Source organism: Lissotriton helveticus, chromosome 6 (genome assembly GCF_964261635.1).
Source record: "Lissotriton helveticus chromosome 6, aLisHel1.1, whole genome shotgun sequence".
Classification (NCBI taxonomy): domain Eukaryota; kingdom Metazoa; phylum Chordata; class Amphibia; order Caudata; family Salamandridae; genus Lissotriton; species Lissotriton helveticus.
In genome coordinates, this window is record NC_136067.1 from 801,876,161 (window position 1) to 801,891,265 (window position 15,105).

At 37.6% G+C, this 15,105-nt stretch overlaps 1 protein-coding gene across 1 annotated transcript in view; it reads right to left on the reverse strand.

Annotated features, from left to right (window-relative positions):
• GRIK2 (glutamate ionotropic receptor kainate type subunit 2) overlaps positions 1-15,105 on the reverse strand; it is a 1,557,632-nt gene that overhangs the window by 140,307 nt on the left and 1,402,220 nt on the right. Inside the window, exon 15 of the mRNA XM_078648357.1 lies at positions 265-515. Within this exon, the coding sequence (XP_078504483.1) occupies positions 265-515 (251 nt within the window). The remainder of the gene's footprint in view (positions 1-264; positions 516-15,105) is intronic.

The window sequence follows — 15,105 nt, forward strand, 5'->3', positions numbered from 1 at the left end:
GTATATCTTTAAGATGGATATAAGGAACCTTATCCAAATATGCCTGTTTTTTTGTGCATGAATATATTTAGCATTTCGGGTCTGTGGGTGGAATAGTACTCTTCTGTCTGCCTGCTTTCTGATATACATTTTACTGTGAACTGCTAAACCTATGGCATATTAATATAACAACAAAGTAAAGGCCACCATTTTTTCAAGAAGTGATGAATGAACGCATGATCAGCTGAAGTTGACAGTGGCCAGTAGAAAATTGATCATATTTACCTTCTCCAACTGGGCATTCTTTTTGGATTTGTACAAAAATTCTCCCACTGCCACAAAGACAGAAAGCACCAATCCTGCCGCCAGCACGATGAAGATGCCGCCAATGTTCTGTACTCCAAGAGCACTGGCTTCTTTACTCTCCTCCTCTGGACATCCATTGCCTCGCCACCATTTTTCCTTCATCATGTGAAGTTTTCCTTCTTCTTGCAGTTGAAGAATGGCAATTGTGATCTTGTCTCGGTATGGAGAGCCTGCAAATGATAAGGCAAATGAGGCATGATGCAATGCACGATGTTTGCAATAAATTTGAATTATTCAATATATTACTTTCTCAAACCAAGGACTTTTTAAATCTAAACATGGTTAGACATCTGGAGGAAATGTGACATAACTAGCTTTGTATTTAAATCTAGATCAAGCATTTGTTATTCATGTAGGGCTAAAGAAATGATGCAGAAAACGTTGTGACTATGAATATCATAAATGACATATCGGAGCTATTGTATGGGCTATAAGTGTCCCATGTATGTAAATGTGCAGACTCACATGATGGTAAGAACGTATTTCTGTGCTACGCTGTGCATGCATTTTATGATTGGTGGAGTACAGGATCTGGAATGCAGACAGGGCAATTTTGAATGCTATCTGAAGAGCACCTGCCCCTTCAGAGAACCCCCAGTTCAATGTGCATATTTGAGCGGAAGCCTCTGTCAAAAAGGGATGCTCAGATAACGTCACACACCGTGGGATGATCCCCAACCCAGAGTGGGTGGCATGGATACATGCATGTGCACACTTTGACAAACTCTGCACATTTTGTACAAGCAGAGATTTATTTTGCTGGCCAGATCTGAACTAGCAAAAAACTGGTAAAAAACACTTAATAAATCAGCCTCTTAACATATTTTGCATACTGCAAATATATTGTCTTTATAACAAATATTATTTTACTTTAGAGTTAAAAAACACTAAATAACTTATAATAAAATAGTTTAATAAATGACCACCTACAAAAATGGAAGAATAATGTAATCAGTTTGTATGCCCATCCGCAGGTCTCCCACCTCTCATATTTGACAAATGTACATTTTGGCTCATGGGTCCTTTTGCCATAAGTAAAATTAGGAATATAGAAAACAAAAGGATCTAAGTAGTCATCTGGTCTAAGAGATCTAACTATGTGTCCATATCGATACTACTGCCATGCAAAACATAATGCCATTAACTATTAACAATTCCATATTAAAACATATCTCAGTCACTGATGTATCTTTTTCACTCTGGCTGGCTGGAATTACTGTAGATTGAGGACTACTTATGCTCTCTGGGAGTTGTACTATGCTAACAGTGTGTGCCTTTGTCCTCCCACTCCTTTCAGCCCCAATTATTTTGGGCCACCATGCCTGCCTGCCAGGTCCGTAGGCCAACACTATAGAAGCCGTAAATATAAATATTCAACCTCTTTTAAGGCAGTAGTAAAAGTTCAGTCCACTCTACTGGTTGAATCTGGTTCACCAAAGGAATGGAATTTTGAAGAATATTACTGTCAACGTTCAAAGTGAAACAGAGTAAAAGGTTATACAGTTTGGAATGATTGTATGCCCCTTGACAACTGTGCAGTAAGTAGCACCGTTATGCCAGAGAGATACAAATACATTCATTAACTCCTAAACTGAATCCCAGGAATGGTGGTAGGATTTTTTTTTTATTTGAGTCTGAAAGAGAAATTGACCAGAATAGATCAAATCTACAGTAATGAGTATCCAAATAATTTGTCTGGTTTTAGAAGAAATTGTATATGTTACGTATATATAGTTATAGTTCTGTTCATTTTAAGACAAGTCCATGATGTTAGGGTTAGCTACAGCCCCACTCGCTGTTACAAGGCCTGAGTGTTAGTTTGCCTCAGTATCCACCCACTTTTGATTTAATGGACTGGATCCCAAGGCCCATGGAACACCTAGTCATCTTGTATAAGGTTTTCGATTTACCTTAACACATAGCTCTGAAAATGTTAAACAGTAAGGTACACTAGCCCTGTGCACTATTGGAGCACTCAAACAAGGTGCATATGCACTACTGTTGCAAGGACAAACCACAAAGAATTCACAGGAAGTCTTGCTCCCATACCCAGATACTTCAGAGCAAGTGCAATGTCGCTACCCTACGCCCACTTACTGCAGCCAAAATTGATTTGTCTCCCAGGCCTATTGACTTTTAGAACAACAGACCACTTGTCTCTACAATACAGGAATAGAAGGAGGCGTTCCCATGTAAACAGCTCCACTCCTACATGTAGACCCATTGAATATGACACTGCTGGAATGATGCATCATGTGCACAGTGTGAGACATTTGTCTGCTTCTGGCCTTGCCCTGGCTACCTTCCATCCTATTCTGACTTCAGGCAAACCACTGTCCTCTTCATGACTCCCAATAAACTGCACCCTATCTACCACCTAACTCTTTGACAGACGTATCAACCATAAAAATACATGCCCCTATACTCATGGAGCGCAAGCCAACTGGACAGTTGAAAATGTCTCTGCCTGTGTCCTCTTTCCCAAGCATTCTGCCTTGCTACTCAGTTTATTGTACCCTTCTCAGCACATGCATTGCTGCAATACATAACTCGCATATCTTGTCATTTAATCCTGGACTTCTAGTCCCTCAAGATTGAAAAGCACTTATGTATGTAGACTTACAATTTTGAACAGATCTCATGGGTGATCACACTTTATTTAGCATTCTGAAGCATTACTGGCATCCATGAATATAAGGTCATCACCAGAACTGTCACACACATCAAACGACATTGCCTTGATTTGTCTTCCACAGAGACATACAAGAAGCCTTCTTAAGTATTTCCCCCAGAATGGAACCATCCACTTGCTAATTCGTTATCCATTCCTATTACTTCCCTTTTCTACACGAAAAGTAACCAAAGAAACCATACTTTACCACAGACCCAAAATGTTCTTGTAAAATACCATTATCCACAAGTTGCTGTTTTCTAACAGCACCCACTTTATCGTGGACAAATCTTGATAGATTCCATTGGAATACAGTTCCTGGCTAATGGACACAATATCCTATAGTACTCCACGATTCCTCCTCTTGATGGAGTAAACTATACCTCCTACTCACCACCCAATCCTCTCCGTTCATCAACCAGTGCCCAATACCCCCAGAATACAAGAAAGCACATCTACTGCCAATTAACATCTGTTATTCAACACCAATATTCCCGTTGCGGTGAACGAGTGGTTTACACATACACATATTATACTATGTTAAGAGAAGACTCCTTGTGCTGGATTAGTTCCAAACCTATAGCATATATCTTTCAAACTTTCCCAAGTTAAGAACTGGAACACTTTGCTTAGAGACAAAATGGCTCCTCTGTAATAATCTGTGAACAGTCCATACTCATCGGATCTGATTAACTATTCAAAACATTTCAGATGTTTCTCAAAGTTTGATATTAAACATAAACAACTGCAATAGCTTCAGTGTGGCAAATGCAGAGACTTTTTAACCACAGTTTCCACTGTTATACTGAAGACATGAAATCTGTCTGTAGACAGAGACATCATTGAAATCTTCTCTTACAGGGCCAGAAGCCTATACATCATTGAGGAGTGTATGAAGAAGAGTGCCTTAAAGACAATGAGACCAACATTGATACTCACTTTTCTTCAAACGTATCCCTTTTTTGAATTTTCAACTAGGCACCTATGGGTGTTCTAATTGACTTGAACACCAGACATGGCACTGTTGCAAGAAGGAAAAGGTGCACTTAGACTGCTTGGGATGGCCTACCTATATACTGTCAAGAAAATGGGGTAACCCAAGAAGTCAGCAGACCTGGGTAGTGGATATCATTAAAAAAACTGCCTATATACTGCACACCAAATTTAATGGATGCTCTGACCAACACCACCATTGATTATGCAAATTCTCTTTATGCCTGCATACCAACGGAACATACCTTAGAAAGTCCAGAATGCAGCTGGAAGCCCCACCATGGAATATAACACAGCCCAAATCACGCCATTCACACTCTGCCTACACTACTTCCATGTCAGTAGACAGCTCAAATTCAAGAATCTCTACATGACAAAAGACGTCTGAAGGATACCCGAAGAGCGACCAAAAATTCATTTGATTTGTCACCAGCAGTCTAATTCATTTGATCAACAGCCCCCTGTTTATCACCTCCTCTGCAGGTGCTAGGGCAGAAGTAATTCTCAGTAAAGCTCCTCTTCCAAATATATTACCTATTTTTCTCTCTTTCAGAAAAGTGTGAACAAACATCCTTGTCCCTCCTCTGAATTAACACTGCAGATACAGGTCTCTGTGTCACAATATCCAGAATGTTTGATATTCTAATGACCAGCCCATGACATTGTTAATTTGGTTTTGTATGTGTACACTACAAATATCATAAATACAATAAAAAATATATAACATTAAAATATACTAATCATATTAGTGAAGACATAAAGAACATATGCAGCTATAATATACTTATATAAATGTTGTTCTAATTAATATTTGTTTCTATATGTGTTGCTTTTATCTATCATATTTTTTACCTTTCACCCTTTTATTTGTATTACTCCTTCTGTTTATACACAACATACATAAGTATATATGTTATTAGAATTTACTTATATCACTTACGTTTTTATTTCACTTCTAGATTCTGTGTTTGCATGTTTTCATAACAATGTTACTTGGTTGTCCTTGAAAAACAAATGAGTAAGTGGGTCCTGACCAGCTTAATCTCCTCTAAATACTTTGATATTGGACCACCTTGTTTTTGTATCTCTACTGTGATTTAGTTTCACTAATTGACGCTCACTCACTATAAACTACTGGTAAAATGATTTTAAGTAGTACCCAACAAGGACCACATTCTAAATTAAGTCCTGCTTCTGCACAGCTGGAGGTAGGAGGAATATGCTGATTACATAGATTATATGTACACATGTGTGTACATCTATGTAGGTGGAACAACGATGATTACTGTCTGTCTCACCCTGATATCTATGCGCAGGTAGCCTGTCACAGATAGTACAGTGAATACAATAATTATGGTCAGTGCAAACATTAAAATTTAATTGGGCATTCAAAAAGAAATTCCCAATGTTTCTTAATAAAAGTGTTAGTGAGTAGTGCTTTACTGTTGCATTGCTGGGTTCTGAGTCTAGTAATAACAAGCATTGGAATAACCAATAGGTATCACCTTTGGGACCTTAGAAGTGTTCAGCTATGCAGCACATTATCCTGGGTGCTGTGCAAACAGGGATTGAAGAGCTACACAGTTACTACACACTGGGTCATACAGTCTGATTCAGGAATACATGTTTGCCTCAGGAAACATTTATGAACAGATTTCGAGGCTTTTGAACACACACAGAGAAAGACAAGTGCCTCGATCCAAGTCAACAACACTATAACATTTTGTGTATGACCACATCACAAGAGTATTGCAAAGTCTGTGAAAAAAAACAGTGTAATACTTTCCAATGGCAGAGACAACACAGCCTTCCTCCCCAGGCCTCTATTCACCACGCACCCTTCTCCAGAGTTTTCCATTCAAAACACTGCTCGCACCATCTGTTTACCAGCAAACCCCCCGGGCCCGCTCTCTGTTCGAGACCCCTAGGTATAGGAGCATTGACATAGCAAAAACAACAAAGTGATCCCATTTCTCTGGGCGAGGGGAAATAATAAATAAACAGTGACGGCGGTGGTATCACTTAAACTGCGCGCACCTAAAAACAAAATAAATAACTTTACCTTGTGTAATGTAACTGGTGCTTTTGTTAAGGGCTCGAGTCCCTTTGGGTTAGTCAAGTTTGCGCTCTATAAAAATTTCCTAAAAAGTAAATCTAACCTTGTGTTATGTAAGTAACACTTTAGTAAAAGGCTTCAACACCTTCAGGCTGCTCGAGTTTACATTATATAATAAAAAATGGCTCATAGTCTCTGGGGAGCTGCTGTGAATGTGCTTTGAAATTAAAGCTCTGAGAGGAGGAGGATCACAGGAGGGACAGAGGGGTGGGCATGCAGCGTCATGGGAGAAGGTGACAGGAATGAATGCTGCTCCCATTTATCAGGTAGAGGGGAAATAATGAATAAACAGGCATGGTTTCAGCATCACTTTCGCTCCACGCACCTGAGATCAAAACAATTAACCTGACCTTGTGTAATATAACTGGAGCTTTTGTAAAGCGCTCCAATAGCTTCGGGTGAGTCAAGTTTGTGCTCTATACAAATGCCACAAAAAGTAAATCTGACCTTGTGTGATGTACCTACTGCTCATGTAACGCACACCAACAGCTTCACGTTCCACGAGTTCACATTATATATTTAAAAATTCCTCACAGTCCCTGGGGCGCTGCTTTGAGTGCACTTTGAAATTAGAGCTCTGAGAGGAGGAGGACGACAGGACGAGGCAGGGAGGTGGACATGCAGTGACGTGGGAGGAGGGACAATTGCTGCTCCCATTTTTCAGGCAGAGGGGAAATAACGGATAAACAGGGGCAGTGTTGACATCACTTAATCTCTGCACACCTAAAAACTAAAAAAATAACTCCAGCTTGTGTAATGTAACTAGGGCTTTTGTAAAGAGCTTCAATACCATTGGATCAGTCGAGTTTGTGCTCTATAAAAATGTCCTCAAAAATGAATCTGGCATTGTGTAATGTAACTAGCACTCATGTAAAATGCTCCAACACCTTCGGGTTGCTCAAGTTCACATTATATAAACAAGCGTCCGAGAAAATGCAATAGGAGTTGCCCAAGCCTTGCACTTAACTGTGCTTCAAGGTTGGGACGCCGAATGGCAGGTGACCGAGGCTCGCCAAAGCAACAAGCAGCAAAGTGGGTGGGGTTTCTGGCAAATCTTCGCACTTTAAAGTCAGAAAAGGTTAAAGAGGCACCCTCAAAAACAGCATCTAAAGCATTTGAAATTTCATCTCGGTATTTGAACAGAACAGGGAAATTAAGTGACGGGTGTCGAAGATGAACCACCGAAGACGGGCGCACAATGACACAAGCAGGAATCAAAGAAAAAATATGAACACAGAAGAACAATGATAACAGTAATTGGGTGGTGCTCTTTGGGAGGAAACCAAGCACAAAAAGGAGGGACAAAGAGGAAGGATTAACCACTAGCAATGAGGCATTTTTGAATGACAATCGAAGAGACGAACAAAAAAGCAATGGACAAACTGTGAGCCCACAGAGTGAATACAGCATGTCTCAAAGAGAAAGCACATTGGCTGCTTAGGCTCAACCTAAAAATATGTATTCAATTCTCAATTTGATGTTCCCAGCATGTGGGCCCTAGACAGCAGTGGTGAAAGCCACCAATTTTTAACGTTGGGACTCAATGGCCAGTGTCTGCACTAGAACCCTATGAACCAGATTTCTCAGATAAAATACATGAATAAAAATAAACATTCGGGTTTGGGTTTTGTGACAAACACATATACCAATGAAAGCCAGTGTCACAACATATAACAGACAGTGCAAGCAATTGCGGAAGAACGCGAGGAGTCAAATAATTCTCTATCACTGCCCATGAAGAAAATGTGTTTTCTGCTGTAACAAATGAAGTGCTGTGTCAGTGACAAAATGTACAGCGATGTCACTCATTTAATGACCCATTTTTCTCCAGGGCAAAGGCTCACTGCATGAACAAAGACGCAACTGTTCAGACCCAGCAGAGCGCATCTATTTCAAAATAGCCTTTGCTGGATTTTAATGCAAATACACTGTTATGAAAAAGCACAAATAATTTGTTTCTAAATTTCTATATTTTTGGGTATAACGATATTGTTCAGATTGGGGGGGTTTAACTAGCCACGACAATGTAATGAAACCCCCTTGTTAAAACCTACTATTGAAAAAGGGGGTTTCTTAATATACACTGAGCATATTAGCAATAACCTCGTTAAAATTATCGCCGTTTTGGAGGCAAGTAACTGCCGCTTAAACGGCGATAATGGGCTTGCTAATATGCGTTATAGAATTCCAATAGAAGCCAAGGTAATATGTCCAGCACATCTAACCTGGGCTTCTATTGGAATTCTATGACGCATATCAGCAAGCCCTTTATCGCCGTTTTAGCAGCAGTTTCGTGCCACTAAAACTGCGATAATTTTAACGACGTTCTTGCTAATATGCCCATGGTCTTATATTACAGCCATATATTAATACCGAATTTAAAGTCCTTGCATGTTTATGATGATAGTGACAGAGCCTCAAAGGATTGGTTTTTAGGTTTCCTTGCTTGAACAGTGAATCCTTTCCTCATTTTGATGACAGTCCCTGTTCATTCCACTGAAGGAATGTGACCAAAGAATATAGCAGGAAGAGGTATGTCTCGCACCTGCCTGGACCCCACATGCTCTTGTTCTGAATGTCGTACTGGTCCATGTATGTCAGTGCCTTGAAGTGACCGTCCGAGGCGAGGTGGCGCTTTGCAAAACACACATATTAATTAAACGTAATAGGATACAAAAGTGATCTGCTTCATCCCGTGATTTAAAAGGTTTGTGCAGAGGACAATGTAACAATCTTTCAGCCCATTAGTGGTACACGCTTGTTCCTAATGTGCACTTAATGTGCTTTTTGAAGTATTTCAAATTGCTTATGCAGGTAAATGAGAGGCATTTAAAGTCCCAGGTGCATACTGTAGAATGATTGCCGGTGTATTAAATACATGTTTGAAGATCACCTTAAAAGTCATGTTTTTCACTTCCAAATATGTGATTGAAAGTAAGAATGCTGTAAAATATCCACAACCCATTTAAAGCGATAGCACTATATCTAGTTTTATATATTGAAATTCCTTAATTTTCTAGTTAGCATAGATTAATCATGTTTCTTTTTTTCACTTTTGAACGACTTCGTGTTTGTGATTGATTCCAAAATGAAGAGTTTGGGAATTGGTAAAGACACATCCTACAGAGGATGTGACAGAGTTAGTACTTGCAAGTTCGAATTCATACCATGTTTTTCGTTCTGCAAAATCGGACAAGGGAGGGTGTGGAAATGTAGGTTTTGCCACGGTTCCTGGAAAAGACTTGTGTGCAACATGATTTTGTACTCACAGGCATGGTTCTTTGGCATGAGTCAGAGCTGCTACCTTAACCAGTGGACATGCTATCCAGTTTAGATGTATGTTTATCATAGAAGTCATATGTTTGAAACGCAGGAGGGTGAACCTGGCCTCTGATCTATATTGTGAGTTAGATAACCAGCCATAGCCTGTCTTTCACACTAGCTCACTATTTACAGCTCTTGCACTAGCTTAGTAACTCTCCACGTTACCACACGTGCTGCAGAAAGATCAGCTCAATAATACTGGGTGATGGCCAATGCTCTGTTTTCAAGCTTTGATTTCCACAGTAAATGAATACTGTATGACTGACGCGCACTCGAACTTGTTCCTACTGCTACATGCTCATTGCTGCTACCTACCTAACCATGTTAAGAAATATATTGATACTTTGTCTGATTGTTTTTTGTTGCTAAATTTTCTTTACTTTACTCTGCTTTCCTTGTAAAGCGCTCTGATACCCTACCCTGGGTCTTGTTCATGCTATAGAAAACTGCACTAACAAATATACAGAGGTCTGTACTGTACCTGTGCAGAGGCACAGAATGGGGGTTACTGGCGGGGTGTGCTTGTACAATCTTATGTTGTCACTTGGAGCAAAAGAAAAAAAAGCATCTATAATTATAAATATTTTTCATTAAAGTTTTTGAAATAGCACAGGTAGACCGCAAAGAGTGACAGTCTGGCTTAGAACCAAGGATATTAGTAATTAGAGTTACATTTATTGCATTATTGCAAAATATAATATAGAAATATTTGTCCAGAATCAAACAATTTGTGAAGTTCCATAGCAAGGGTTACAATTTAGGTTTCAAAGTCAGCAATAGAGTCACTAGACAGTAAAACCTGTCATCACAGCCCTTTCCATCTCAGGCACTCAAGCCAAACATTGCAGATAGTTTAAAGCCACCACTCTGTGGGTATACGTTTTTTGCCACTGTAGCCTCTACCAAAGAAAGGAAGTTATCCAATTTGTAGAGCAGCACACAGCCCTACTTCTCCAGAGGAGAGTGGCAAATCACACTGGATGGCTGGTGCAAAGACACAGCAGGTGGTCTCCAAGTTCACTTGGGTATCGAATATTAATAATGACAGTTGAAAGATAGAGACGAAATGGACCGTATTACTTCTCATCTAACAGCCTCCCAGCACACCCAGTAAAAATTAATCGTCATCATCATCATCATAACCAGGCGTGGCCGGTGCAGGGAAGAGCAGTGGGGTGGTGGCGAGGTGAAGGGGTTGTAGGGGAGAGTCAGGAGAGGACGGAATAGGGAAAATAAAATCGAAAGGTAAATAAAACCACTTACCTTGGCTTGCCGCGTCGCCAAGTCACTATTTTATTTTCCAGATTCCATCGTCTGTCAACATTCGAACCACCCCCACCCCCCCGCCCAAACCGGCCCCACTGCTTTTACCTGCACCGGCTGTGACTGATCATAACAATAGCGAGACTAATACTAGTGAAAATAATGTCATCGCGAACACTGTGCCCCTTTAGAGCCAGGCATCGTTGGCTGTTATCAACAAGTTCTCCAAAGGCCCTGCAATCATTGTCAGCTTTTCTTAGTGTTCAGTCCATATTGGACTAAAGAAATGCAACTTTCTTAGTCGTGTACTCTAGCAATTTCACCAGTTTGTAATATATTCAAAAAGCTTTTGAATATGTTTTGACATTTGTCTGACCATCTAAGCAAACTCCTCTGGTTACCAACAGAAAAAGAGCCCAGTTCAAAATGGCATCTATAATTTGCCATTCTTTTCATGGCCTTGGCGCCACATTTCTCAAGCACAGATTTACTTAATATTAGGTCCCAAGACAGCTCCGTTGCACCTCTGCGCTGAAGTTAACCATATCAAGGTGTAAACTGAAATAAATGTCTAGGAAACGCTCTCAGAACGGCAGCAGACAAATGTGGAACATTATTTCGATAGAAAGTAACAGCAGCCCAACCTTGTTGACCTTCCAAAATAAAAATAAGAACTTGGCCATTCAATTCTTCAAAACGTATTTCTGTTGCAGCAGTAACCCTCCCAATGGAGATATCATCTTGTACCCAAGCATCAAGAGACTCCACGAGAGTGTAGGAGCCTATAACAATAATAATAATAATAATAATAATAATAATAATACGACTGCTACGACTAATAATACATAATTGTAATAACAATGATAAGATTAATAACAATAGTACTACTAATGATAATAATAATATTTAATAGTACTAATAAACTAATTATAATACAACTGCTGCTACTTCTACTACTACTACTACTAATGATAATAATAATAAAAATGATAATAATAACAAATAATGATAACATTAATAACAATAGTACTACTACTAATGATAACACTACTAAATATAACAATCATAATACAACTAATACTACTACTAACAATGCCAATAATTAATAATGATAAAAATGACAACATTAATAACAATCGTGCTACTACTAATGATAATAATCCTCATCATCATCATAATACAACTCCTAATACTACTAATAATAAGTCTAATAATACATAATGATAATAATGATAACATTAATAACAGTCATACTACTACTAATGATAATAATATTCATCCTCATCATAATGCAACTACCACTAATTATAATATTAATTCTAATAATACATAATGATAAGATTAATAACAATAGTACTACCACTACTAATGATAATAATAATAATCATCATCATAATACAACTACCACTAATAATAATAATTCTAATAATACATAATGATAATAATAATGATAAGATTAATAACAATAGTACTACTACTACAAATGATAATAATAATAATAAAACTAATATTAATAATACTACAGCTACTAATACAACTACTACAAATAATAAAAAATCATGATAATAATGATAACATTAATAAAAATAGTACTACTACTAATGATAATACTACTACTAATAATAATAATAATCATAATACAGCAACTACTTCTCATAATAGTAATGGTAATAATAAATAATGATGATAATGTTAACATTATTAACAATCGTGTTACTACTAATAATAATAATATTCCTCATCATCATCATCATCATCATCACAATACAACTACTAATAATATTAAGAATAATTATAATAATACATAATAATAATGAACACATTAATAACACTCAAGCTACTACTAATGATAATAATAATCATCACATCATAATACAACTACCACCAATAATAGTAATGCCAATAATACATAATTATGATAATGAATACATTAATACCAATCGTGCTACTACTAATGATAATAATAGTCCTCCTCATCATCATCATCATCCTCATGATACTACCACTACTAGTAATAATAATTCTAATAATACATAATGTTAATAATAATATTAATAGCAATCATGCCACTACTTAAGATAATAATAATCACCATCATAATACAACTACCACTAATAATAATAATAATAATTCTAATAATACATAATGATAATAATAATGATAAGATTAATCACAATAGTACTACTACTACTGATAATACAAATATAATAATAGTAAAACTAATAATAATAATATGACAGCAACTGCTACTACTACTACTAATAATGATAATAATAAAAATCATAGTACTACTACTAATGATAACACCACTAATTATAATCATCACAATACAGCTACTACTAATAATAATAATTATGATGCCAATAATAAATAATGATAATAATAATAACATGAATAACAATAGTACCACTACTAATGTTAATACCACTATTAATAATCATCATAATACAACTATTAATAAGAATAATTATGATGCCAATAATAACTAATGATACTGATAATGATAACATTAATAACTATCGTGCTACTGATAATGATAATGATAATCATCATAATACAACTACTACTACTAATAATAATAAATCTAATAATACATAATGAATATACTAATGATGACATTAATAACAATAGTACTACTACTACTAATAATAATAACTATAATACTACTACGACCGCTACTACCACCAATAATAATATAATATGTCAAAATGTATAAGCAAAGCTTAACAGACGGATAGGTTGATTCTGCTTTTTTGCAGAGGAGCCTTGAGCTCATCATACATTTCACTACTATGTGCCAAAATACTACCTTGTTTTCAGAACAAATTTGCCCAATGCATAATTTTTAAAATGTATTTCTTTTTTTAATTAAAGTTGTAAATGTTTCACCTGCTGTACATGGACTTTAAGAAAAGGAAGGGAAAAGGTTCCTCGTACATCAGGCCTATTACTGACTGCTATCCATCATATATGTTGGCATAAGCTGTGTCTTTAAGAGTTTCTATATGTAAATGCAGGCTTATCGTTAATTAATAGTAATTAGACTTTTTTAGAGGACGCACCGGCTGGTTTGGTGTTTGGGAGCACTGCAAACAACTGATGTTACTTTAGCTTTGAATAGCAACATTTAGAATGTTGCTAAGTCTCCATCTTGTAACAGTTGTGAGAGCGGAAGCAGACGCCTAATTGAGAGCCTATGATCACACATTGTGGTCAGGGGAATGAGCAGGGATATGAAACCACTCCTCTTGGGACCACTTATCCTATCAGCTCATGCACTAGGTCATGTGGCAATATGTCAGTACTTGTTTCAAAGCTATAACGTGTGTTATGATTGTGGAATCAATTACCTTTTGTCTCCAAGTTGACTTCGTTTCCTTGCACTAAAAATATAACCTGAATTTCTAAATCTGCCTCACTATGTGTTGGTGAGAAGATTTTGCATCACCCCATTTGCTGTTGGTGTTAATGCAGCATTTTCCAATGCACATTCTAGATTCTCATGATTCTTTGTGCATGACGTATTTTCCTCCATTTTTACAATCTCTTAGCTTCCATCTCCTGTTTCAATTGCCATTTGCAGTGGACTTCCTACTTGTACTTCTGTTACCAACATTTTATATCTTGGTTGGAGCAAATACTAGGGCTACTTTGTTACCCTAAACCCTAATTACCTTCTAGAGGGTCAGCTCTCTTTTTTAAAATATGAAACTGCTCTTTATTTTCATTTTTCAGTATCATAACAGTGTGAAATACATTATACAATCCTGCATAAATCAGTCGATATGTAAGAGTGAAGTGAACATCCGTTTGAGGACCACAGTTCTCATTTCGGCCTTCTTTCCTGCATTCAAGGGCCATTTGTGTCCCCCTGCTCCCTGCTGTCCTGAATTCTGCATGTCGATCTCTTTCTTTAATAGACAGTATTGCATACTTGACATCTAGATAATAGCACTGTACAAAACGTATTAAAAACAACAAAACTGTCTCTCCCCCGTACTCTACTGACTCTTTGTCCTACCACAGGCACTTGCTCATCTGGCACATTGTTTTAATAATCCACAAAATCTGCTAATGTTGTCTTGGATAGCCCTTGAACGCCTAAGATTGTGTGGCATTTCCACAAGCCTTTCAATGCCGACATGCCACTGATTTGTCATATTATATATATGCAAGCCTCTGTGCTCTTTCAGCCCACTGTGAGCCTTGAGCTCCCTTCCATCTTCAGGGCAGTCTCATATTGAATTTTGCTCCAATGAAAGCAGATAAGTATTCCACATGGTCCCACCATTCCAGTCCCTCCTCCGCTTGCCCAATTCTACTAGGGAGTCTGCTTTCGCAGTTGCCCACCTTACTAGGTGCTCCATCCCAATATCTTTGCTTGTGGGTGGCG